Source organism: Cricetulus griseus (genome assembly GCF_003668045.3).
Source record: "Cricetulus griseus strain 17A/GY chromosome 1 unlocalized genomic scaffold, alternate assembly CriGri-PICRH-1.0 chr1_1, whole genome shotgun sequence".
Classification (NCBI taxonomy): domain Eukaryota; kingdom Metazoa; phylum Chordata; class Mammalia; order Rodentia; family Cricetidae; genus Cricetulus; species Cricetulus griseus.
The window spans coordinates 232640052-232667281 of record NW_023276807.1 but is presented as its reverse complement, the minus strand read 5'-3'; the positions used below and the strand labels follow the sequence as shown (position 1 = coordinate 232667281).

The window sequence follows — 27230 nt, the reverse complement described above, 5'->3', positions numbered from 1 at the left end:
ATTTTACATACCAATCCCCATTCCCCCTCCTTCCCCTCTGCCAACTCTCCCCAGCTTCCCCCCATCTACCCCTCAGAGAGGGGAGGCCTCCCATGGGAAGTCAACCAAGTCTGTTGCTTCACCTTGATCATGCCACTTTTTTTATTTGTACCTAGCCATGAACTGTTATTGACTGGTACAATATTGTGATAAGTACTGAATCTTGGCCGGGGGCATTTTAATATCAGAACAGCTATATGAATTTGTATATCTGACACTTTAAAGCTTCACTTGTTGGAGTTTAAAACTGAGAAGATGACCTTGGATCCAGTTACAGTACATCTCCCCGTGAGTCCATGCTGGTGATTAGCCGCACCTTGAGTACTGGCAGTGCTGACACCTGCTGCTTCTATGGAAGACCTTTAGTCTGTCTGTAGGATGCAAGCATGATGAACTACGTTTAGGGTCTCTAGGCATTTCCTTCTGCCCCATGGTCCCTGCAGTTCAGCTCTTGTCTGGTAGTAAGTTATTGCAGAATCCTGATTTCCTGAGGTCTGAACCCAGACCTTCATGGCAAGTGCCCAGACTTGTCTGGTTTTATAGGATGCTTATTGACTTAAACAAATCTTTTTCAGAAGTCTGATTGAGGGTACAGTGGTACACACCTTTAACCTCAGGACTAAGGAGGCAGAGGCAGAGGCAAGTTGGTCTCTGTGGGTTCCCATTACTCTGGTAGCCATAGGGAGTTCCAGGTCTGCCAGGGTTATACAGTGAGACTCTTGTGTAAAAATTTTAAAAAGGGGGGATTAACAGCTCCCCTTCAGTGAAAACTCACACTCTCTGATTTGTACTAATTGTTCCAAAGAAAATAAATAAATAAAACAAATACGCATTGCAAATAATTTTGTTTCATAGTACCTCTCATCCATGTTTACACATTATCCTTATATATTTTAGAACATTAATATTTATTTATGAGTGTGTGTGTGTGTGTGTGTGTGTGTGTGTGTGTGTGTGTGTATGTGAGTATGCCACATGTGTGCAAGCACTTTCAGAGTCCAGAACAGGGGGACAGGGGGACAGATCTCTTGAAGCTGGAGTCACAGGTAGTGGTGAGCTGCCTGACTTCAGTGCTGAGAACCAAACTCTGGCCCTCTGAAAGAGCAACAAGTTCTTTTAGCTGCTGAGCCATCTATCCAGCCCCAGATCATACCCATATTTGCATGACTAGAATAGTAAAGCATGTATCCATGTGTGCATGCTTGGTAAAAGATGGTTTTAAAAGTTTCAGGTATGGAGAGGCTACCTTTTAGTTTGTTCCTGAGGACTGGTTAATAAGGGCATACCTCTTTCTGACTACTTTCACCTAATTAAATTGGGGGAAAAGCGATGGTGTTTTGTCAGGCTGTGCTTTGGTTGTTATAAACTTATGTAATTTCCCTTTGCATTTAGTCTACTTTTTAGCCACTGTTAAGTAGATGTTCATGAAATACTTTGACTTTTGGAAGAAAGAGAGCAAGCTAAACTGTTGTTAAAACAATCAAAGTCAGCTGGGTGCTGGTGGCATATAACTTTAATCCCAGCACTCCTGGATCTCTTTGAGTTCAAAGCCTGTCTGGTCTAGGAGTGAGTTCCAAGACAGCCAGAGCTACACAGAGAGATCCCGTCTCTCTCTCTCTCTCTCTCTCTCTCTCTCTCTCTCTCTCTCTCAGACACACAGACACACACACACACACACACACACACACACACACACACACGACCAAAGGAAAACAACACCAAATCAAACCGCCTCTTACCCTCTTCTGTGGTGGTCAAAGCCACTGCAGAGCCTTATGGGAGCTTGGGAAGTAGAAGGCAGGCTTCTTGAACAGTGCATGCATGGAGAGATGCTTGGCTGGAAACCTCTTGTAAACTTGGTGTTCAGTTAGTAACTCCATGGGGATGTTTTGGGCAAGGCAATCTTTACATTTTAGCATTTGTAGCACTTGTCTATATGGCCTGCACAAGTACCCTCTCTACCCTAACGTGAAGACAGATACTACCCTTATGTGTTTGTAAGATCCTGGTTGAGAAGTACTGGGCAAATAAATACTCATTGGAAAGAGAAGTTACACCCGGCTTCCAGTTTTGCCTTACTTATGCAGGTGACATGCTTTGAATCTCCAAGTGGGCTTCATCTCCATGTGTTTCTCCTAACAGCATGTGTCTTATTGTTCTTGTTTATGAGACAGGGCCTTACTTGTAGCCTCGCTAGCCTGGAAATCACTTTGTATCCCAGGCTGTCCCCAGATTCACAATGATCCTTCTGCTTCAGCTTCTCAAGTCTTTAGACTATAATTGTGACCCACCAATCTAGCTTGACGAGTCTTTTCTTACCTGCTCGAATCACTTAGGATATCTTTCATATCTCTTCTGTCCGTGAAGAAGTTCATTCCCCGTGAATCACACACATAGCTGTTAAAAATCTATGATGTTGTGTGTTGTGGATGATTGCCAGCTGCTAATCAAAATGAATTAGAAGTCACTGGGTTTGGAGCAAGGGAGATGGATTGATCAATAAAGTACTTGCCACCCCAATCCCAGTGATGGGAAACATATGTACATATTTGATGCTCACACTCACACATGCTTGCATACACACTTAAAAAAAAAGACTTTTGCATCAACTAGAGAGTAATTTTATTGTCTATCACCGAGGGCTATAAAACGCTAAGCATCACCCTTTTGTTAACCATTTCATTAACTATAATTACTTTCATATCCCCCCAGATGGATCCTAACAGGATATCAGAAGATAGCACTCACTGCATTTATAGAATTCTGAGACTCCATGAGAACACAGGCTTGCAGGACTCGACTATGGAGAGTGATGACACAGACGCACTACCTGACGCCTGCAGGAGAATGAAGCAGGCCTTTCACTGGGCTGTGCAAAGGGTGAGTCCACACTGAAGTCCTTCAGTCAAGGGTTCACTACAGTAACTGAATATTAAGACTTGAGGAGCGCCGTTGGGTCTCTTCTTTTGTTTTAATAAATTGCTGATGAGGCTGTCTCAAAGGGAGTTCTTTTGAAGTTGGTGGTGGTCAATTTCTTTCCTTCTTTGTTTCTTGCTTTTTGTTTTTCAAGACAGGGTTTCTCTGTGTAGCCTTGGCTGTCCTGGAACTCACTCTGTAGACCAGGATGACCTTGAACTCACAGAGATCGGCATGCCTCTGCCTCTGGAGTGCACCACCACTGCCTGGCTCTTTTCTTTCTTTTCAAGAGGGATCTGAATGTGTATTTGGAAGGAAAATCAAAGTGACTACAGTTCATAGGCAATCACTTTGTTAGTTTGAATCCTTGATCTAAAAACCATGTTCTAGGTTTTTGGGACTTTCTGGTAGCTCTTTTCCCATTTGCATCTGTGGGATTCCCTGTAGCACACCTGTGGCCAGGGTTCCCACGAGGAGCCATGAAGCTGGCCTTCTGCTGTCAGGTGTGGTGAGAGGCAGGCACACATAGAAGGAGATGCCATGATAGATGAGGTGGAAATGGTGTGTCCCCTCTCATTTTCTGGGAGAACTGGGCAATAAGAGAGATGAGAATGGAGAAGGCCGGTGATAACTGTGCTGTTGGTCTCATCTGAGAAACTATCTGCCTGTCAGGTTTTCCTGAGTAAAGCCACCTGGGAATTCTGCTGCCCCGGAATTAATGTACTTACTGACTCCACCACAAAAAAACGGGGTAGGAGTCCAGTGCTAAGTGCTGTGTGTGCATGCGAAGCCCCCACCAGCCCTCCCAGCTTCCAGCCCACTTCTTGCGTAGTCTCATTATCCCAGAGTAACCCTAGCACTCTCAACGCTGTTGGGCCTCGAATTTGTTAAGATTGACTAATTAACTAGTACAGTTCTAGCTTAGTTCTCCAGAGGGAGAGCATAGATCTACAAGTGTGTCAGCCAAAAGTACAGGTGGGAAGAGTAAGCTGTAAAACTAATTAAGGTAAAGATAACACTTTCAAGGTGAGGCTTGCTATATTTTATTCAATTTAAGATACCACTAACAGAATCCAGTTGTGGAGAGGGAGGAGGGATGAGCAAAGGAGCCAAGACGGTGCTGCAGAAACCCGCAGAAACAGTTGACCTGACCTAGTAAGAGCATGGAGACCCTAGTCATAAAGCTGGGAAAACAGCATTGGACCAAACTAAGCCCTCTGAATGTGGGTGCCAGCTAGGAGGCCAAGACAGTCTATGGGACCTCTAACAGTGGAGCCAGTCTTTAACCCCAGAGCACAAATGGACTTTGGGAGCCCATTTCCTATGGAGGGATACTATTGCAGCCCAGATCCAGCAAGGAGGGCCTAGGCCCTCCCCCAAATGATATGATGGACTTTGAAGGTCCCTGGTGGAAAGTCTCACTATCCCTGGGGAGGAGTTGGGGGTGTGTTGGAGGGGTTGGTGGGGAACATGGGAGGATGGGAGGGCGAGGGAATGGGGGAATGGATATGTAAATATGAGAAGTAATTAAAGAATTTAAATAAAAAATAAAAATTAAAAAGAAGGTATAGTAAATAAAAATATTTCTATCAAGATTAAAAAAGGATACCACTAGCTTTCATTGTATCACATTACAAAGACAATATGCTGACTAATATGGCCATCACAGATTCTACATGCACCTTAATTTCAGAGATAATTCATTAAAACTGAGTGTCATAGAATCAGCAAAATAGATGTCACTGGGGCAAGTATAAGAAAGTATGATGTTGCTTAAGCAGCTATTACCTGTCTTTGTGACTATATGTATATATAATTTAATACAGTATAAAATTACTTTAAATAAGTGAACACAGTTTGGGTTAGGGAGGAAAGAATTTTACCACTGTCAAATAGTTACAGCTTTTCTTGGTTGGGGGATGGGGCTTAGTAGTGGAATGATGCATGCTTAGCATGGCTGAGGCTCTGGGTTCAAATACAGAATGTGGCAAAGTAGGACAAAGACCAGAAAAGAAGAATCAACTGCTTGTATTAAAGGCACATGCTTGCCAGGTATATGGTGGCTCATCCCAAGCTGATGCAGGGGGATTGTGAGTTTGAGGTTACCATGAGCTACATAGTGAGACAGTCCCTCTGGAGGAAGAGAGGAGGGGAAGGAGGGAGGAAGAGAAAGCCTAGTCTTTTGGTTGTGAGCCTAGCCTTTAACGGCTGAGCCATCTCTTCAGGCCGAGCCTAGTCTTTTATATTAACAGATAATTATGATTCTCATTCGGGGTGGGACTTTATTTCATTAAATTCGTACTTTATTTGCTATGCTATAGGAGTTTACATTTTAGAAAACATGGGCAATTTATAAAATCCTTTTAAAGGCTCAATGAACTATTACCATAAGCTGGTGTACATTAGTATAATATAGACATTATTGTAGTCACCAGAGTGCGGTAGAGGTGGAGGAGCCAGGCCCTTCCTAGACCTGATCTTTAGGAAGGAGACGAATGCTATCCAGACCTTATCATTACAGTTAACCGGCATCCATATGAAACAACTGTGGACCTAGGCATTTTGCCATACCTTTTTTTCTTAGACCCAAGAATTTACTTTTTATCCTGGTCAAATGAATGGTTCACCAAACATATCATCCTTTGATGAAAGTCGCCAGTTAATGTGACGTCTGCGATATTTGCCAAGTAGTCAGATTTCTAATTTGCCTTGGCAATGCTAAAAATAGGACGGGTGTAGCAGGCGTTCTGGAAGTAGGTTTACATCTTCACTTTAGTTCTAACAGATACTGAGCGATCCCATGAAACAATTCATGTGTAGCTACAATCAGTATTGAGAGATCAGCCCATGCGGTGGTCACACATACCAGACATGAGTGCAATATCACGTTATAGGCCTGCAGAAAGTGGTGTTTACCCAGCTCATTGTGGTCAGACAAGTAATCTTGTTTTTCCCTCCTTTTTTGTTTGTGGCTAGGTTTTCTTGGCCGTTTTTCCCCTTTAGCACAGAACTCTGAAAGCCTCCTGCTGGTCCAGCTCTACCAACCGCAGTTTATAAAGTCTACCATAACAGTCTGTGATAACAAGAAAAACACCAGTACAAATGTGGTGTCTGATGTATAAAGCGATGCCTGTTTTCAGTCCTGGCAGCCTTCCTGGGCTCTGCCTGGCCAGCCGGGCTTGCACAGAGTGGTGAGTTCAGGGTTTACCCAGGACTGCTGGTTGTATGGCAGGGAGGACGCTCACCCTAGACCCTCTGTCTGGACTCTGTGGATAGACATCTGTTTATGGGTCTAGTAAATATGCTGAGCCTTCAGGACTGTGACTCCACCTGCTTTCACTGTGCCAGGTTGTTGATTTCACACTGGGACCTTTTTTACAGAAAAACTGTCTGAAATTTGCCTGTCAAAGTGTTTAGATGAATGATACCAAAGGAAGAGACCAATAGATGTCACCTTGCTATCAGACAGATAGCAAGGAGGTGCCCTGTGCCTTGAAGGGGGTAAGAAGAAGCAATAGGCCTATGGTTGCTTTATCTATTTATTTAATCCATATGGGTATTTTGCCTTCATGTATGTCTCTATATCACATGTATGCCCAGTACCCTCAGAGGCCAGAGGAAGGAGCAGGATCCTCTGGACCTGGAGTTACGAGCAGCTGTGTGGGTGCTGGGAATTGAACTTGGGTCCTCTGGAAGGGCGGTCAGTGTTCTTAACTGCTGAGTCATCTCTCCAGCCCCTGTACTTGTTTATCAAGTGCGCTCACCCCTGCTGGTGTGTATAGAGGCTAGAAGTTGGCATCAGGTATCTTCTCTTATTGAGCTCCACCTTGTTTGTTTTTTGTTGAGACAGAGTATTTCATAGAATGTAGAGCTTGCTCATTTGGTAAGACTGGCTGGCTGGTCAGTGAGTCCCCAGGGTCTGCCTGGCTCTTCTCCCAAGCACTGGCAGAAGATGGGCTTTGCCATGTCTGGCTTTCAAGTGGTCTTCATTCTTGTTCATCAAACAGTTTTCCCAGTAAGCCATATCTCCAGACCTGAATATAAATATTTTATTGTACATAATATATAAGACTTCTTTTATTTAATATTTACGTAGACAAATGTCTTATTTGAGAACATTAAATTTTTTTTCCTGATAGGGCTTGAGAGATGGCTGCATTGGTAAAGTGTTTGGAAGACCCAAGTTTAATTTCTAGAACACACATTTGAAAAAGCAAGGGGGGGGTGCAAGAGAGATGGCTTGGTGCTAAGAGCACTTGCTGCTCTTCCAGGGAGCCCAAGTTCCACTCCCAACTGTCTGTAATTCTACTTTCAGGTGATGTGACAGCTTCTTCTGGTCTCCCTGACCACCAGGCATACATTCGGTGTACATAAATGATGCAGGCAAAACACCTACCCACATAAAATAAAATAAAAATCCAGGACTAGGTTCTTATAATTACCACACTGTGGAAGAATAGACAAGGGGATCCCAAGGGCTTGCTGGAGAGTCAGCCTGGCATATGTGGCAAATATCAGGCCAGTGAGAGATCTTAAAATAAAAGTGGAATGGCAAAAAGGGGTCTGACCACAATGAGCTGGGTAAACACCTCTCTCTCTCTCTCTCTCTCTCTCTCTCTCTCTCTCTCTCTCTCTCTCTCTCTCACACACACACACACACACACACACACACACACACACACACACTTGTAATTTGCCTGATAATGTCTAGGACTGAATTAGCTCAGTGTCTCAGTGTCCCCTAGCCTAAGGCCTCTGGCACTGGAGTTGCAACTAGCTTCCTGCTGTGCTGCCATTTGTCTATAAGACTTGAGAAAGGGGCTGCCTAGAACCACAGGGAAAAGGAGATAGTTATGAGCATACCATGAGCAGTCTCTGATATTAGCTCAAACCAACAAACAAGCAAACAACAAACAAACAGAAAAAGCCCTCATAAATGCCCATCTATAATCCTAGTCTTTGGGCGAAGAGCAAGGCAGACCCTGAGGGCTCACTGACCAGCCAGCCTAACCAAATAAACAAGCACCACATTCTCTAAGATACTCTGTCTCAAAAAATAGATGGAGCTCAATAGAGGAAGATACCTATTATCAGCCTCTAGCCTCTATGCACACAAGCAGGGCTGAACAATAGGAAATATCTATAGACTGTGGAACAAAGCTGTGAGCTTCCCCAGGCCAAGGACTTTAGTTGGTTCTTGAATGTATCACACCTAACCATTTTTTAGGACTGTCTGAAAGAAAAAAAAAAAAAACAAAGGAAAAAAAAAAAACAATGAATGATGACCCACCTATTGAACTCTGTAAACTAAGTTTCTTGAATGAACTGGGACATTAACCAATTTCTGAAGCCATTAGGAAATGTTATAAAGATGCTTCTTTCTTGTCTGGTACATCAGACATGTGCCGCTGTGGACACTATTGTCTCAGTGCCATCACAAATGGGTACATTTTGTAAAGTGGTGTCTCTATGTAGACCTTTCACTTCAGTCCCATGTCTGTGTTTGCTGTTCCACAGTCTGATCACTGTATAGATGGAGACCTAGAACATATACTGGCAATTTGACTCTTCTGTAAGTGCAATTGTGCAAAACTCTCTAATTCCATCCCCAAATATGAAAATCCAACAATGGGAACTAGCTTGATGGCTCAGTGGTTAGGAACACTTGCTGCTCTTGTGGAGGATGTGGGTTCAGTTCCCAGCACTCATGTTCTGGTTCCCAACCATCCTATGTCCTCTTCTGACCTCTGTGGGCACTGTACACATGTGGTACACATACATTCATGTAGGCAAAACGCTCACACACATCAAATTAGTAAATCCAAAAAACAAACACAAACCAACTCAATGATGGCAGTGACAATAAGATATCTTCTTCACAGACATCTGATCCTCTAATGCAGTGGTTCTCAACCCGTGAGCTGTGACCCCTTTGGGGGTCACATATCAGATATCCTGCATGTCAGATATTTATATTACATTTCATAACAGTAGCAGATTTACAGTTTTGAAGTAGCAACAAAATAACTTTATGGTTGGGAGTCACCAGAACATGAGAAACTGTGTTAAAGGGTCGGGGCATTAGGAAGGTTGAGAACCATTGCTCTAATGCCTTACTGGAGGAGAAAGTCATTATTGGAGCATAATTGTTGTCCTGAGATAGTCAGTATACATTTAGTCTCATTGCTTTATAACTGTTAATGTATATGCACACTGTACCTTTATAGCGACACTAGTGAACCCATCATTTCTGATACTTTTGCTATGCAATGAAATAGCCACTGCTACTTGACATTTTCGCATTTAGAAGAATCTCATCAAGGGAAATGGCTGGTTAAGTTTCTTTCTCTCTCTCTATCATACTCCTGAGATGAGCCACTCAGGACTGGATTCTCTTTCTTCAACATGTCTGTATCTTCCCTGTGTCCAGGGTGGCCTCTTGGACTGTCATGTTTAGATAGGGAAAGAGTAACAGAAAAAGGGATGGCCCTATGTGGGAGTGATACCTCTGTACTAACACAACCTGCTGGCTAGACATCTCAGCTTCCAGCTGAGCTTCCTTTCCCATGTGATGCTTCAGGAAGAGACTGCCTAGGACCAACAAGGAGAGAGAGGGGGGGTGCCATTGGCAGTTTCTGACATACATTAGCTCTGGATTAGTAGTATGCACATTTACTCTCCCATATATACCTGCATAAATGTTCATATATATGGAGCAAGTGTTGACACAAGTCTGGTAAGTTTCAGTGGTCAGGATGTTATTTTCTGAAGTTTATATTTAGGTAACTAGAGAGATCAAGAGAGAGCTTGGGAGAGAGGTTGAAAAGTAGATTTAACAGCATCCACCCATAAGGAAGTGTCTGCCACAGGTTCTTCTAGACACACATCTACAATTTTGATTGCCACTTGCCATTTTTGGCTATATTTTATGGATTCAGAAACATTTACTCAAAACCAGAATGTTCATCATGTTGAGTGATTGCTTTCTTTTTTTCCTCATGGAACTCTGATTCCTTCTAATTCCAATGCTGATTGTTAGAAAAAGCCTAGCCAGGATCGTGAGCACGCCTTTAATCCCAGCACTTAGGAGGCCATGGCAGGTGGATTTCTGTGAGTTTGAGGACAGCCTGGTCTATAGCCTAGTGAACTTCAGGACAGTCAGAGCCAAAAAAAGCATCTTCACAAATTTCAACTGAAGTACATTAGAAATCAATGAAAATCTGAGCAGGTTATGTCTGCCTAGAGACTTTGGAGTTGTTATGTAGACATTATTACTCATAGGTTTTTCAGTTTCCAAAGAAGATCAAGGGATGACTTCAAATCCATTTACTGTCTTTTTGCCTTTGTGTTCAAGAATATGCATCCTAAGAGAGTTTCTCATAAACACAGGAGGAAACTTGAGTTTGGGTCACTGGTGTTCCCAAGCCGAGATGTTAGTCATGTAGTGGTTTTCCAGTAGGATTCCATCTCCCTTTGCCATAATAGTTTTGGGAATTGCAATCAACCTCAATCATATTTAGTGTGTATAAAAGCTATCTTTATGGGAAATCTGAAGTAAAATCCACAAAGATTTCCTACAGAGCCAAGGTCGTCTGTATTAGTGACTTTTCTGTTGCTGTAATAAAACATCGTGACCAAGGCAACTTACAGAAGAAAGGGTCTATTTGGGCTTACAGTTCCAGTCAGATAAGAAACCCTCATGCCAGGAAGTGTAGCAGCATGCAAAAGGCATGGTAGCAGGAACCGGATGCTGAGAGCTCAAATTGTGAATAATGAGCACAAAACAAAGATGGGGGAAGGGATGGAGGGAGGGTGAGAGAGAGAGACAGAGACACACACACACACACACACACACACACACACAGAGAGAGAGAGAGAGAGAGAGAGAGAGAGAGAGAGAGAGAGAGAGAGAGAGAGAGCATATTGGGAATGGCAGGAGGCTTTCAAACCTTAGAGCGCCATCCCCAGTGACATTCTTCCTCTGACAAGGCTGTACCTTCTAGATCTCCACAAACAGTGCCATCAAGTGTTCAGATGCACAACGCCATGGAGGACATTCTCATTTAAACCATGACACCATCTACTGCCATTTGCCCAACAAAAGCCTGGTGGCAGTATACTTAATCTCAGGAGAGCCCCAGAGATGTAGGCAAGAGCCAGGAGGTTTGCAATGAAGAAATAACCAGCAAGTGATGTCACAGGTGAGCTGCTTTTACCTATGCTCTGAATGCCCCATGATGGCAGAAAAGGTATTTTGAATGGGCATCTTGGAAGAGACAGCATTAGAAGGATATACCTGAGTGGGGGCATTCATGATAGGCCAACTTCAGACATTGAGTGGAGCTTGTGATACTAAGGATTGAGTTGCCTTGCACAAGCACCGAACAGAGGGGAGGCTAAGTCCTGAGGCACTGTTTTCCAATCTAGCTGCATCTTCAATGAACTTGGGGTCCTTGGTTTGTTTTTTTTTTTTAAGAGCTCCCTGATCCTTGGCTAGAGGTTCTGACTTGGTAGCCACAACGGTGAACCTGGTGGGGTCTCCAAACCATCCTAAGTGCTAAGAGCCATTGGTGGGCATAACAGCCATTTTTTACATTTCTTTTTAGTGAATTGAATAGGAGAGCGAAGGCTGTTGTCTAGAAAAGGTGGTCTAGAAGCTGGAGAGAGTTGTGGATACCAGAGATGACCTGACAGCTAGTGACTGTTGGACTTGAAGTTCAAGGTTGGGAGGAGGTTCCTTCTAGGAAACTTCTTCATCGCTAAGATACTGATCCAGTCCTTCATCTAGGCCTTTTGAGGTCAAAAGTGGTGATCACGGCAGCAGCTAGGGTAAAAATACTAATTTAAAATGCTATGGGTCAAACTCTTCCACAACATGGGATGCTCCTTATGCCCATTGCGGCTACTCCTCGGGCCTGTTCTCCCGAGTGACAGCTCTGTCATCTCTCCCACACCTAGCTAGAAGGATGAGGATGGTCTCAAGCTTTTACCCTTAAGCTCTCTTCCACTGACCTTCATGCTGTGGATTCTATATCCTCACAAAACATTCAAGCAGAACTCTACTTGGTGGATGGATGAATGAACTAGGCTCTTGTGTGTACTCTTTGAACGTTTCAGGCCCATTTTTGCCTAGTTGCTTTTTGGATTGTCTCTCAAAATGCAGTGTGGGTATGTTCCCAAAGAGGCTCCCACTCCACTAATGCTTGCCCACCTGGCTGTGGAATGAAGAGGCCCTAATTCCACACGAATACATATGGAGCTTATTATTTGAACCCTGGTTACATGTATCCAGGCTGGATCTGCCTTATCCTAGGTGAGGTTTTCAAGGTCCTGTGACTTTCATTTCTGTCCCCAGTGACAAGCATACAGTAATACAACTTAAAGCACACATTTGATCAGTGAATAACTCATCCCTGTCCCCACATTGTATGTCATGTGAGGTATCTTATTAGGGTTACTATTGCTATGAAAAAAAAAACACATCATGACTCAAAGCAAGTTGAGAAGGAAAGGGTTTATTTGTCTTATGCTTCCATGTCACTGTTCATCATTGAAGGAAGTCAGGACACGAGCTCAAACAGGGCAGGAACGTGGAGGCAGGAGCTGATGTAGAGACCATGGACGAACACTGCTTCTGACTTGCTACTTATGTCTTGCTCAGCTTCCCTTCTTACAGAACTGAGAACCAACCATCCAGGGATGATACCACCCACAATAAGCTGGGCCCTCCCCCATCAATCACTAATTAAGAAAATGCCTAACAGGCTTGCCTACAGCCTGATCTTACTGAGACATTTCTCAGTCAAGGCTCTCATCTTTCAAATGACTCTAGTCTGTGCCAAATTAACATAAAACTAGTCAGAACATGGGGCTAGTCGCTCTTATTAGAAGCAAGCCATGTTGTAGACCCCCAAGATTTGTCAGAATTGCAGGTCTCAAATGAGTTTTGCTTACAGGGGGCAATTTCCTATCTCTGGGCATGAGCCCTTAAGGGGCCTCCTTTGGTGGCTTGCATCCTTCTTTTGCCATCCTCACTGTCTACAGAGGCTGCCCTGACACCGGGGCTGCCCTGTGAGTCTTATTCTTCAGGCATCAGAACACTTCTGATGACTGTGAAAGCCATCTTTTTCTGAGGAGGTGGTGTGGAAAACACTGCCAGTGTAAGGCTGGCATTCCTGCTGCAGTGGGCAGAGCAAATCAGAGCCACCCTGCTGCACTGCTCTGCTGAGCCCCTGCATACATTTTTTTAATGAGTAGCATAGTAGAAGACACATTAAAGTTGGGCTTTTCATGAAGACTAATGCCACTGTCATAAGGGTTCTTTATCAAAGCCCAAGGGGACCTTTAACTGTAGCAGAAGCTTCCTCTTTTAAACCATGAAGGTTAAACAATAAAAACTAATTTTCTATTCCCAGACTACCCATTGCCCTTCCAAGAAACGTATCACTCTGCTTTATGAAAACAAGGACACGTAGCTCCTTGGCCCCTTGATGTAGAGAGTATATTTGCAGTTGTAGACACGTCTCTTCCACTCCTGGAAGAAATGGTACCCAAGTGGCCATCACGGTCACGTTCTTCACCAGGAACTTCCAAAGACTTCCATGACAGTCTCTCAGTGAACAGGTGTCGGTCCAGCCCTTGGGAACCATGGGCTCAGACTTTTCTGAGCCTCAGCCTCAGAAAAAGATGGCTTTCACAGTCATCAGAAGTGTTCTGATGCCTGAAGAATAAGAGTCACAGGGCAGCCCCGGTGTCAGGGCAGCCTCTGTAGACAGTGAGGATGGAAAGAGAAGGATGCAAGCCACCAAAGGAGGACCCTTAAGGGGCTCATGCCCAGAGATAGGCTCATACCTTTCTGCCTTTGCCCTCCCCTCTTCTTGCTGTACTGCTGGACCCCCTTTGTACTTCCATCCTCCTAGGGATGGGAGGAGTCGCCTCCCTTCTGAGTGCTTGTGTGTATCTGTGTGTGTGTGTGTGTGTGTGTGTGTGTGTGTGTGTGTGTGTGTGTGTGTGTGTGGTTCTTCCCAAGGAAGCTGAGCTGAGGGGCATCTCCCTTTGTGTACCTGATCAGACAGATGTCTGCTCTAAAGTTCTCAGCTTTGGGGTGTGTTTGTCTGTCACCACCGACTCCTCCTAAAGACCTGGGCTGTCATCAGGACATCTAATAAAGTCTCTCTCTTGATGTGAGCTTTAGGACTGGGGAGGGGGAGCTGGGATAAGGATTCTAAGTCGTGCCTCGATGGGGGTTCTACAACGCAGTGGTGGTTAGTCTTTCTGTGCCTGGGAAGACTGCCTGGAGGGGACAGCTCGGTCCCTCCAATTGCTAAAGATGAGCCACTGCAAGGGTCACTAGGGAATTCTGGCTAAGGATCAGCAGGTGGCAAAGGTTTCCATGAATATGAAGCCAGGCTCTGGCACATAGGTAGTACCATCAGAAGAAGCTCCACGCGACCCAGCACCCAGCACTGTCAGCATCCTTGGGGGAGGAGGTGGCACACAGACACAGTGGAGAAAGAGCTGAGGAGCCAGACAGGCAGCTCAAGTGACTAGCTGCTGTTTTCTCTATGCCCCAAAGACCTCAGATAGCAAGTGGTCTAGTTCCCCTTGCCTTAAGCAATTTCAAAGTCTTAAGATGTAGAAGGACAACCGGATGCCTTACAAAACTCTAGTCTCCTAATCATGCACTTGGTTGCTCTGGCAACCAGCTCCCATCCTCTGAGTTATCTCACTGGTACAAATAGGCCCGGTTGAGATAGGTTTATGAATAACAGACTATGCTTCTGCCATTTTTGCCATTAAAGCAACCCCAGGAATTTTAAGAGTAGTGTGCCAGGAACTTTGGATATAGACCTAATTATTTATCTCCTTCAATCTTGCACCATCACAGAGTCGCAGTTACGGAGTCTCATAAGCCATAGGACAGCACTTGTTCCTGGAGTCACCAAGTGATTTATTTCAGCAGCCAGGCATTAGTTTGAGGGGCAGAGGTCAGAGAGAGGAAAGAGATAGGAAGCAATTGCTGTCTTCCCAAGAAGGAGAGATGGGAACTTGAAGGCAGTAGTTCCGGGCTGAGGAGAAGGAGGTGGGATTTCTGAGGTATTTACCATGTTTAAGTCTCCAGGACTTCCCTGCAGGAATGGGAAATGGGCTATTCATTTTCAGAAACAACCTGAGTGTGGCATTCATGTACTAGCTAGCTGAGGAATGCACTATTCTTGTAACTAGGTCGGAGAAGAATTACATGAAGGGTATCATTAAGATGTTAAAATGAGTGCATTACATATGTTAACAAGTGTATGAACCCTGTATTATATCTGGCAAGCGGGGTCTTAAATCCTTGTTCAACCAGCCAGATGTCCCTGCAGCTGCTGTGGTATTGCAGAGGGAGGCAGCCACCTGAGGCCCTTGCTACCGACTGGTGCCAAGAGTGTCTGGAGCATCTGTCTGTACAAATTGCATCTTCTGTGATTTGATTGACAGGTACTGCATGGATCACATGATTCATATCACAGCACAGGTGGGATTTCAGACTGATAAACCCAGACTTCAGCAACTTGACCTTTAGCTGGAACCTATTCAGCCTAGAATGCCCTCAGTCAGAATGTGTGTATGTGTACACACATATATGCATATTATTATGTATAGATATACATAATAGATACATACCTATAGTATTTAGAAGGATAAAACAAAATTGAAGTCCAGTAAACTTAGAACAAATTTACTCACAAATACTCAGAGGTTGTTTCTAGCAGTTATTTAGCACAGTTTGCAAAGGTGGGCTTAGAAGTTGGATAAATTACGTGGAGCCAAATTCCTATATCTAGTTAAGGACTTCAAAACACAACTCAGAGTTTGTATTTATTCTTACACAGTGTGGCCTGACTTTTCCCTGAGTTTGCCAAAAATCCCGAAATCATTTAAAAAGCCACAAGGGGGTCTGAAGGGAGCTGGGTCCTAGTAGACTGATGTTTCCCCCATAACACCCTTGGGGACTGCACTTCTTGGATTCCCATTTAAGAGAAGTTGAATAGAGGCCATAGTGGAGACCACAGTTACACAACCAATTGATCTTTTATGTGCTTTGTTCCCCGGAGGAGAAATTGTGAAATCTAAACATTTTTCCTATGACTTAAATTCAGTTGAAATTAAGAAAAACGTCAGATTGGTTGTTTTCCTGTCTCTGCAGATGTACTCTGACGGAAAAGATGAAAAATTAATGCAATCTATTTTGACAGATAGCACTTAATGTGATTTTGTCATTTCCAATTTGAATGTGTTATTACATGGGGCGTCAATTTGGGGCAATGTCCACTAGGTGGCACTGTGTAAGAAGGTTTCTTTTAGCCTTAACTGCAATTTCTTTGGCTGTCTACTTGGTTCAGTTTTCTCTTTCTGGTTTGTTCCCTTTCCTTGTTCTCTTCAAGGAAGTTATTATAATTTAGGTCTAAAGTATGCTTATCTAAAAATGTATCCTATTTTTGAAAGACTTCTTGTTACACTTTGACCATAAATGAGTTCATTCATTCATTAAGTTTCTTAATTCTCATAGGTAAAGATTCTTATGTCCTGGGTAGTTTATAGGAACCAAGGGTTGTGTGTGCCTGTGTATGTGTGTGTGTGTGTGTGTGTGTGTGTGTGTGTGTGTGTGTGTGTATGTATCTCTGTGTGTCTGTTGTTTGTGTATGTGTGTCTCTCTGTGTGTGTGTATCTGTGTGGTCTGTTGTTTGTGTTTGTGTGTTTCTCTGTGTGTCTGTTGTTTGTGTGTGTCTCTCTCTGTGTTTGTGTGTGTGTGTGTGTGTGTGTGTTGTTTGTGTATGTGTGTGTCTGTTGTTTGTTTATTATATATCTTCGTGTGTGTGTGTGTGTGTGTGTGTGTCTGTGTATGTGTGTGCATGTCTATGTGTGTGTGTGTGTTACAGGGAAGGCAAATTGTTGATCTTCTAAGTTAGGGAGTCAGGTGGGAAATTGGGCTCTCTTGAAGGTAACTTGATAGTAGCCCCTAGTCAAGAGAGGGCTTTGCTCAGCCCCACACGCTAGAAACTGTCCAGGTTTCTGCTCTAGAATGTTTATTATATGATTCTCATATAATTCAAAGTTGATAATTAGAGAAGAAAGTGGTTGGCTGAAAATGTAAGAAGTTATTCATGTTTTAGGATGTGGGATAGAAATATAACTCATGAGATTATACCTTGGAGTGAACACGGGTGTTCCGAACAACGGTACATGGAAACACTGATTTAGCAGTCACGTCTCTCAACATCTGCTGGGTATCAGAACCCACCCTGGAGCATCCTTTGAAAAATATCAAGTTGATATGAGACCAGTGGCTGTGATAGGGCCAGGGCAACCCCAAAGTGTCCTCCAAATTGCAACTGTACCCCCACTGGGATACATCAAGTTCTACCTTGGAGAAATTTGTGTGAGCATGCATGCTTGCTCTCTCTCTCTCTCTCTCTCTCTCTCTCTCTCTCTCTCTTTCTCTCTCTCTCAGACACACACACACACACACACACACACACACACATACACACACGCACATGCATGCGTAAGGGTGCACTTGTGTGGGTACATGTGGTACATGTGACACCTGGTACATGTGTGTGGAAGGCAGAGTTCATCTGAGGGTTTTGTTCTTCAGAGGCCACACACCTTGGTTTGTTAGTACAGGGTCTGTCATTGGCTTGGAGAATGATGGTTAGATTTGGCCGTCCAGAGAGTTCCAAGTGCTTGTGAGTGAGTGCAGGGGTTACAAGGGTGCACCAATGTCTGGTGTTCCTGGTTCTTTTTTTCAAGCAAACCAAGCACTGGTTCTGGGGATCTAACGTAGACCGTCATGGTGGTGTGGCAGGCACTAAGCCAAATGAAGTATCCTTCAGCTAAGAATGCATGCATGTATTTTTTTGCAGTCTCAAAGCTCAAAGACAACTTAAAATTATAGACTAGAATGGTATGATTGCCCATAAATAGCAATTACTTTTGGGCTCAAAATATTGGGGTGGAGACATATGTGCTGCAGTGTTTTGTGTGTGACCTGAGGTCACAGATTTATCATATGATCTCTTCTTGGTATTGAAACTTCCTTACTGAATTTCTGAGAGGAATTGCAATTCTTGGATACTCTAGCGAAATAACACAAAGGCATTACCTCCTGGGTCTCTAACGAGAGGTCTAATTCATCCTGGGACATGAACCCTTTTTTCCCCTGACAGCAGGCATTGAGAGTGCTTCTAAGAGGTGCTATTTATTGAATTTTCTTGTAACTAAATGGGTCTTTGGCAGCTCTGACCTAGAAGCCACTGATTAAACAAGAAAGGAAAGTGCATTCCCAGTGGAGAGGGAGAAAAATGTCCCTGCCCCTTTAATCAGGGGCTTCAGTCTGGGCTTTGGGCTGAGTCTCAAGCTTTGAGATAATTCCTCATTTGCCCATGTAGAAATCCTTGCAAAGGGGATTTGTCAATCTCAGCTGAGGCTATAGCAGCTGCTCGTCTGTTAGAAATTCTAATGTGAGAATCCAGCAAGACCCCTGTATGTCAGCCTCAGACTGCATGACCCTGCAGTTGGTACATGCTTGTCCTGGAGGTCAGCTCCCACCATGCACCACCCTCAGTTTCGAGAGTCACTGCACTGGCCACAGTGACATTTTTCTGGATTTTCTCCACGATTAGGCTGAGTGCGTAGAAAATCAGGGAAGAGATCTGTAGGGATGTGCCAGGCATCTGCTCTCCTGACAGTGGAGCAGGTCAGAGCTAGGGGAAATGAGGGTGTGACCTTAAGCCTGAGACTGTAACTCTGTCTCCAAGATGCCTGTTTTTGTCAGGTAAAGATGCAGTGTGCATATGTGGTATCTATGTCGAGATATACACAAAGGACATAGAGACACTGTGTATATAAATGTATAAAGTAACACAATGTGTGATGATGTACTGTGTGTATAGACCTTCATTAGTATTTTAAACACACCATGACTTTAAAAAACAACAACAACAAGAAACACCAGGAGCCAGGCATCGTTCTCTTTCTTGTGGGTTGAGCCTCTGTGCTCACTACCGGGGTACACAAAAGGAGGCCCATAAGGCCCAAAGAGAGTCATACATTATGTGTGTTTGTGACTTTTCTGACTTACTTCTTTTTCATCTGTGCACCTGTTATAGATTTCTTAATTATGCTCCATTATTTTGTTTTATAAGTTAATTTGTCTCTTGCTTTCTTTTATTGCCCGAAGGTGTGTGTGGTGTGTGTGTGTGTGTGTGTGTGTGTGTGTGTGTGTGTGTGTGTGTGTGTGTGGTAGTACTCGTGCTGGACTGTTTAAGCATTTTGGGGGTTCAGGATCTAGGATTACAAGATGTGGGGGCTTGGCTGCCTCAGAGCGTCTGGTCTCATTGTAAAGCATCCTGGCTGATATTACATCTGGCAGTCCTACATATTTTTACTGCTTTGCAAAAAGAATGAGTTTATGAATAAAATTCTCTTCTGTTTCAGGAATTACAGCATATTGTTGGGCCACAGCGCTTCACGGGAGTCCCAGGTAATGATGAGTTGGTATGCATGTTTGAAGTCCGTACAGTCTGTAATCTTTAAGCTCACCTGGTTCTGTCATCCCCAGCTATGATGGAAGGTTCATGGTCCGAGCTGGCCCAGGGAGTCAAGTCAGAGGTTCAGCCTTTTGCTCATCTCACTATTAACGCTGCCAACATCCCATCGGGTAAGTTATATTTACACGCTGCAGCCCACGGACATGCTCACACCTATTCTTAGCCTGTTACTAAAACCTTTGAGCCTTGACTTCGAACCTGAAAGAAGGAGGCAAACCCTTCGGTTCACTCCCACCTTGTCAATCATGTCACAGTCCACATGGTATTCATTTCAGATTTGCGATCTGTGTTCATGTATTCATTTTCAGATCATGGAAGTGGCTGCTATTTAAGTACCCGCCAGTTGTGAACACATGTAATTGTTCACAGTGGTCATCTGTTCTTACTCATGAAGTAGTTTAGTTTGGAATCAAGTGTATCCCCACTACCGACCTCCTTGGTGGATGACTTCATTCAGGAAGCCAGTGAGTTTTCCTTCTGGGAGGGCTTTGTAGGGGCTAGCAGATGACAAAAGTCCTCAGGAAGCTGAGCTATTCTCTTCCTTCTCCCTGTCCTTCTACTCCCTGGTAAATAATTAGTTTAATAGGCTAGAGACCTGATAACGTTTGAAAATGAGGACCCAGAGCTCTGTGCCTGTATCCACCTCAACACACTAGATAGTCATCACCTAGTTCCACTGACTGCTCACCGTGGGCTGGGCAAAGATTTCAAGGTTCCGGTGAACATTGTGGTAGTGATAATTAAACACCACTGTTACCTCTACTGTAGCCTACACATTGAGCACCTCCTATGCCTAAGTATTTCGCTGTGTGCTCATGAACTCTCATCCTCGCTACAAGGTAGCAGTTATCATTCCGGGTTTATACAGACAGTGAGATGGTGCTCCTTAAAGTTTGTCACTTGCTTAAGGTCACTGTGGTAACAAGATTAGAAGTTGACTTTCTGATCCACTTAATTCCCAGATCAGTGCTATATATTATCCTAGAAGCAGGGTGCAAGGTACCTGTGGTAGGTTGGCTTTGTCAGAAGGAAGTAATATAAGGGTCATATATATATGTTTTTGCCAGTGGTGGATTAGTTTGGTATCCAATGACAAGGGCTCTAATGTCTGCTTGGGCCTGTGACCTTGTACAAAGCAGTTGAATCTGTGCCTCAGCTACAGTGGTCATAGACGTAATGTCCACCTTGTGGGGAAGCTATGCATACTATATTCTTGGGTAGAAGGCGGCATATTACACTCAGCAAATGTGATGTACAATTATTATTCGAGCTTGATTAAGTCATTATGTAAATTCCATTTTGTTCTACAAATGGCTTAAGGTGGGATTTTTTTTTGAGTTTAAGTTTTTTGTCTTTTAAATAATAAAAGTTTACCTTTTAATAAATAATTTTGACCCATTATCCTTGAATAGGACATAGAAAGAGTTTTTTTTTTTTTTTCTGAGTGAAGATAAAAATGTGAGAAACCAACTCTTGAGCCATTAGGAGATTTCTGTAGGCTGTTCTGATCCTGTGCCTGGCTGTGGAGCTATGCTGATGTTCTCTGAGTGGGAAAACTAGTTTGCATGCTCACAGAGGCAATCAAATTGATACCGATGCAAGGGCTGAGTGTGCTATGAATGTACTCTACATTTATCTTTTCAGTTCCCTTTAAATGGCATAGGATAAATATTGCCTGAAACGGTGTGCCAAAGTCAGCTTGGCAATGGCAAGCATGTTTTAGTTATAAAGCTCCCTCTGCAGGCACCTAGAAACTAACCAGTGCCAAAAATCCAGGCAAAACCCCTGGTTATGTTCCGACAGATATTTGGCACAGGGTACAGGGAAATGAACCTCTGTATTCTGCTTAAGAAAATAGAGTTAGTGGTTCTGGTTGGGCCAACAGCCCCTCTAACCCATTGCTCTCCCAATGCTGGCCAGGACTGAATGATTCAGGGCAGGGCAAGTTGGCTTTCACTTGCTACTTTCATTTTGGAGTGCTCTAGATATTTCTTTATACACAGGGAGTCAGAATCTGTCCTCTGTGGACTGCTCGGCAGTTTCAAAGTTTCTTGAGGCAAATACATTAGAAAGTACTTGGGGGTGGGGTCAGAATATGGGATGTTTCCTTAGGGAGCTATGCAGTCTAAATGTTTGCTGAGGTCCCTTTCCAACACTAGTGTCTGGGAGCCCAGCAGAGAGTTGGAGAGGTCAGCCAGGCTGGGGTAAGAGGTCCTCAGCATGCCTCATTAGCAAGAGAAATCCTGGCTGCCAGGGCAGGCCTTCCTTCACCTTCTCTCATCTTTCCCCCGCTGTTATCTTTTGGTGAGTCCTTGATTCACACCGTCCTAGCCTTTCTTCTGTGTGCTTCATGAGCTCCCCACTGTGCTTCAATAGCGGGCAGGGGTTAGGGGGGTGGGGGGTGGGGAGGTGGTTCTCACCAACAACGTGCTTCCTATTCTCAAACCAGTTTGGACTTGAACCTTCCTACTTTGCTGGCTCTTCTGTCTCACCAAGTTCAGCTCTGCTGAAGGATCTCTGCAGCTTCTGTTGGGCTTGTCACTGATGTCAAACCCTGCTCCTTACAGCGGGCAGTGATGGGAGGGTCACACTTTATACGCTTGCCTCTTATTTTCCCTGCCATCGGGGGTAACCATCCCACCGGGTCACTGCTTGGTAAAAGTCTTCATTATGGACAGAGAGGGTCATTCTTCATTTTAAGCAGAGTGAACACCCGTAGGAAGCACCATGTAAGATGTCCTCCTGTCAGATCACCAGGATGAATCAACGCTTGAGAACAGGAATGGAGAAAAGCAAAGGGCACATTAGAATATGGAGGATGCCTCTTCCACGTGACACACTGAACTATGGGGATGGTACTTGATCAGGGTTCCCATCTGTTCTCACCGCTGTTTTGTATTGCATTCTTGCCTTCCCTGGCCATGTCTCGCTCCAACATGAGTCTGTCCATCTCATAGACAGAAGAGACAGTACTTTAGCAATTTAAGTTTTCTCTGCTAAGAGATACGTATACGGCAATAGAATGAAATGCAGTACAGGAATTAGGTAAGAAGCTGGGCAATGGGAAGTAACTTGAGATGGGACTATTTTGAATTTCATAAGCTTTGCCCATGGAGTAGGTGGCTATCTACCAGCCTGGAGGAGTTATCATGTCAGCGTTTATGACGATGGAGCAGGAATAGACTTTTGCAGTCTCATGTTGATTCACTTGGGACTCTAGGGTGATATTTGCATTTGGGACACTTGACTCCAGGCAGAGCTAAGACCTCCAGTGGGATGGGGGGGGGATTTCTGTCCTCTGCCTGGAGACTGGTGACTGGCTGTAGCAGCCCTGCTGTGACGTTTGAGAACCCTCTTGTCCTCTTTGGAAACTGGGACCTTGTTTTCTTGAACATTTAATGATGGGCTGTCCCGCTGTAGATTGGCTGCGGCCGCATCCCCCTGCCACACTTTTTCCATCTCCTCATTGATTTCAGCAGTAGCTCGATTTGGAGGTCCTCAGTTCATATCCAAGAGACCACAGGGCCATTCTCTGTTCATCCTCTGATTCTCTAGGGAAGGATACAGTGTTCACGTCTCCCCAGGGCTCCAGCTACTGTGGGAAGAAAGATAGTGTAGGTGGTATTATTATTATTATTATTATTATTATTATTATTATTATTATTTATTATCTCCTTGGTTTCACCAAACCAGAGAGTTCTCAACTTTCATGACTTGGAGTCTAGTTCAGGAGGTGGTGGCTTAAGTGTTATTTCTTTTATTCTTTTTTAAATTTATTTTTATTTTATGTGCATTGGTGCTTTTGCCATGGGTGTCAGGTCCCCTGGAACTGGAATTACAGTTTTGAGCTGCCATGTGGGTGCTCAGAATTGAACCAGGGTCCCCTAGAAGAGTAGTCAGGGCTGTTAACTACTGAGCCATCTCTCCAGCCTCTATTTCCTTTAATCTTAAAAAAAATTCTTTATGTATATTGTTGTATACCATAATCTTGAAAAAATTATGACATTTTTGTTCAAGTATATCATATATTTTGACCTTATTCACTTTCCATTACACTTATTCCCAAATAGCATGTTTCTATTTGCATCTATTTGCATGGTGTGTGTGTGTGTGTGTGTGTGTGTGTGTGTGTGTGTGTGTGTGTGTGTTCTGCTTTCTGTATATGAACAAGAACTTATAATACTTATCTTTTCTGGATCTCCCTGACTGATTTCTGTCGTTTGCCACCTCAATACTAAGAAGTTGTAGGCAGCATGGCACCCAACAAATTGTGTATGCTGCAGAAACAGATTGCTCCCTGGCCCCAATCTGAGACTGGTTGTGTTTTGTGTTACTTACTCCAGAGAGATGGTGCTGTTAGCTTGGTACAACTCTTTATAGAATCCTTGGAGGAAAGATGTGGTTTTGGACCTTTCCATGCTTCTGTAAACTCTTATCCTCTCAGTTATCACTTTTTCCTGTAGAATAATTTGTGTTCACATAAGTACACATATTGCATAATTTGATTTATTATAGAGGTGCCCCCAAGTTTTAAACAGCTGGTAATATACATCAAAAACTTGGACTGTGAAAAATATTGGGCATATGGCTGATTTAAAATGTTTTTTAGAATGTGGACTTCTCCAGAAACAGTAGCATGGAGGTCCCTCATCACCTCATTTCTTGGACCAGAAGGGGTTGTAGGGAACTAGGAACTGGGAGGGATGAGTAGTTTTACAGTATTGGATGTGAGTGATTGAATGAAGTTGAGGAGCTGGATATTTTGTGTTTGAGCTTCTCTAGGGATAGACACTCAATTCCGTGTCTCTGGCTAAGGTGAGGATAATAGATGGTGACACAGATGGAATTGGCCTATCCAAGCTTTTGAGACCCAGATTCTCACATCCGTCTACATACCCCAGATGGAAATTCTCTTCATGTACAAGTTGATTTCATTCCTATCTTAATTGACTATGACTAATACCCCTCTTCAACCTGGAATGAACTGCTCCTCTCTGTGGGGCTCAATCTTCTCCCTTTTATGTTTCCGGGCATTATAGCACCTTCATGGAGCCGGTTCTGACCCCTCTGTGTGGGGAAAAAAACTTGTTGTCTCTCCCTCAAATTCTCAAAGCAATTCTTTGTACTTCCTCCAAGCTCCGCCTCTTTTCTGGAACGCGTTGCAATATCGCTTGTGTCCTATAGCTTCCTTAAGGGCAGGAATGGAGGACTTTTGCTTTCATGCCTTCAGTGTGCAGGACAGAAAGCACTAAGTCCAGTTGAACGCACCCATCCCCATACAGAAAACAAGTGTCAAGGTAAGTCGCTGTGTTAGACTAAGGACTGTGGTGTTAGCGTGTAAGACCACCCCACCAGCTTACAGAAATAACCAGGAAAGTTTTCTCATCAAAGAAGTGGATTCTAAATCTGTACCTCTGTGCTCTGTTCTCTGTAGGTTCCCATAAAGTCAGCTTGTCCTCTTGGTACCATGATCGGGGATGGGCCAAGATCTCCAACATGACTTTAAGCAATGGGAAACTAAGGGTTAACCAAGATGGCTTCTATTATCTGTATGCCAACATTTGCTTTCGGCATCATGAGACATCGGGAGCCCTAGCCACAGAGTATCTTCAGCTGATGGTGTATGTCGTTAAAACCAGCATCAAAATCCCAAGTTCTCATAACCTGATGAAGGGAGGAAGCACCAAATATTGGGCGGGGAATTCTGAATTCCACTTCTACTCCATAAACGTTGGAGGGTTTTTTAAGCTCCGAGCCGGTGAAGAAATCAGCGTTCAGGTGTCCAACCCTTCTCTGCTGGATCCTGACCAAGATGCGACCTATTTTGGGGCTTTCAAAGTTCAAGACATAGACTGACACTCATTCTGTGGAGTGTTAGCATGTATATCTTTGATGTGTGGAAGCATTTTCAAAAATGGAAGATGTATATAGGTGTGTAAGACTACTAAGAGGCATGGCCCACATTGTACAGAACTCATGGTCTTCTCTCTTGACCCTGTTACAGGTCATGCATATGTAAAATCAATAGGAGATGTTAGACTCTTGGTGGTTACATAATGGTTGTACAAATTTGTAATGAAATCCTAGAATTAAATCTGACTGGAAGATGTATAGTAATGCCTATCAAAAATGGAAGGGGTCATAGTCTCTGGGTCTAACTTCTGGCCATGTGCCACTGAGAACCTCAAAGTTAAGAGGGTGCCATTTCATCGCAGACAAATGATAGTTTGAAGGGTTAAGTTCTTTTGAAGTGTTACATCATGCTGGAACCTGCAAATGAGTACTTTTTTCTAGTAAGGAGAGAAAATATGTGTATTTTTATATAATATCTAAAGTTATATTTCAGGTGTAATGTTTTCTGTGCAAAATATTGTAAATTATGTTTGTGCTATAGTATTTGACTAAAAAATATTTAAAAATGTCTCACTGTTGACATATTTAATGTTTTAAATGTACAGATGTATTTAACTGCTGCACTTTGTAATTCCCATGAGGGAACTTGTAGCTAAGGGGAAGGATACTGTTTCAGGCGACCACATGTAGTTTATTTCTTCATTCTTTTTAATTTAACAGAGTATTCAGACTTGTCAAGCCTATTCAAACAAAAAAAATTAAAATGGATACCTTGAATAATAAGCAGAATGTTGGTCACCAGGTGCCTTTCAAATTTAGAAGCAAATTGACTATAGGAGCTGACATAGCCAAAAAGGGTACATAACAGGCTACTGAGATCTGTCAGAAGGATTTATGTAATTATGGAATAGGTGTCTTTTTCTACAAGAGATACAAATTGTAAATTTTGTTTCTTCTTTTGATAGAAAAGCATTGTGGTTTATCTGCAAAAAATCCACTTTAATTTAGTGAAAGTTATTTTGTTATACTGTACAATAAAAGCATTGTCTCTGAATGTTAATTTTTTGGTACAAAAATAAATTTATATGAAACACGCCTACTTATTTCTGTTCTCCACTTTCACGTGTGTCTTACTCTGCGATCCTGTTCTTTCCCTTATGATAATGAAGCTTCTGTCTTTCTCCAAAGGTTACTGGGAGAAACACAGATTTAATTAAAACCTAGGAACAGAATCAATTAAATTAATGAACCTTGGAATTTGAAAAATAATTTTCAAGGGATTTATATTCAAGATATAGCTAGAGAGGAAACAGCTCCTCACTTATAAAAGAAAAGTTTGCTCTGTTTGTATCATGAGAAAAATGTGGCGTTTGGCTTGGGGGAGCATCAGGGCATGCTTTCCCTTACCGCAAAAACGGGGACTCACTTTGGCCTGGATACATTTCCTCATGGAAATTTGTGTGGATGAGCCGTCTAAACCACACTGGTTACTCAAGAAGTGTAGAGGAAAGAAAGAAAACAGTCAACTTGGGAAGGCACAGGAAGTCATTATTTGAGGCACTTGTCACTTGCAGAAAAATGTTTTTGATGATTGAGACAGCATAGATTTGGGGAAGGAACAGCAGATGTTACCGAGAAGAAAACAAACTTTCAGCAGCAGAGCTATAATGGTGGGCCTCGACGGTGTTGGCCAAAATACACCTACTATTTCACATCTGTCAGCAAATCTGAGTTTGAATAGTGCAAAACATGACTTGGGTGTTGTGTATCCTGATGGCTGCTGCTTGTTTTAAGGAAGAATTTAGATGAGCAGCCAAGTTTCTGTAG

General features: G+C 43.3%; 1 protein-coding gene across 1 annotated transcript in view; it reads left to right on the top strand.

Annotated features, from left to right (window-relative positions):
• The window catches only part of Tnfsf11 (TNF superfamily member 11), a 30645-nt gene extending 4143 nt beyond the window's left edge, over window positions 1-26502 (top strand). The window contains exons 2-5 of the mRNA XM_027390088.2: window positions 2752-2919; window positions 19438-19483; window positions 19562-19660; window positions 24985-26502. Coding sequence (XP_027245889.1) covers window positions 2752-2919; window positions 19438-19483; window positions 19562-19660; window positions 24985-25406 — 735 coding nt within the window. The 3' untranslated portion in view covers window positions 25407-26502. The remainder of the gene's footprint in view (window positions 1-2751; window positions 2920-19437; window positions 19484-19561; window positions 19661-24984) is intronic.
• The last annotated feature ends 728 nt before the right edge of the window (window positions 26503-27230 follow it).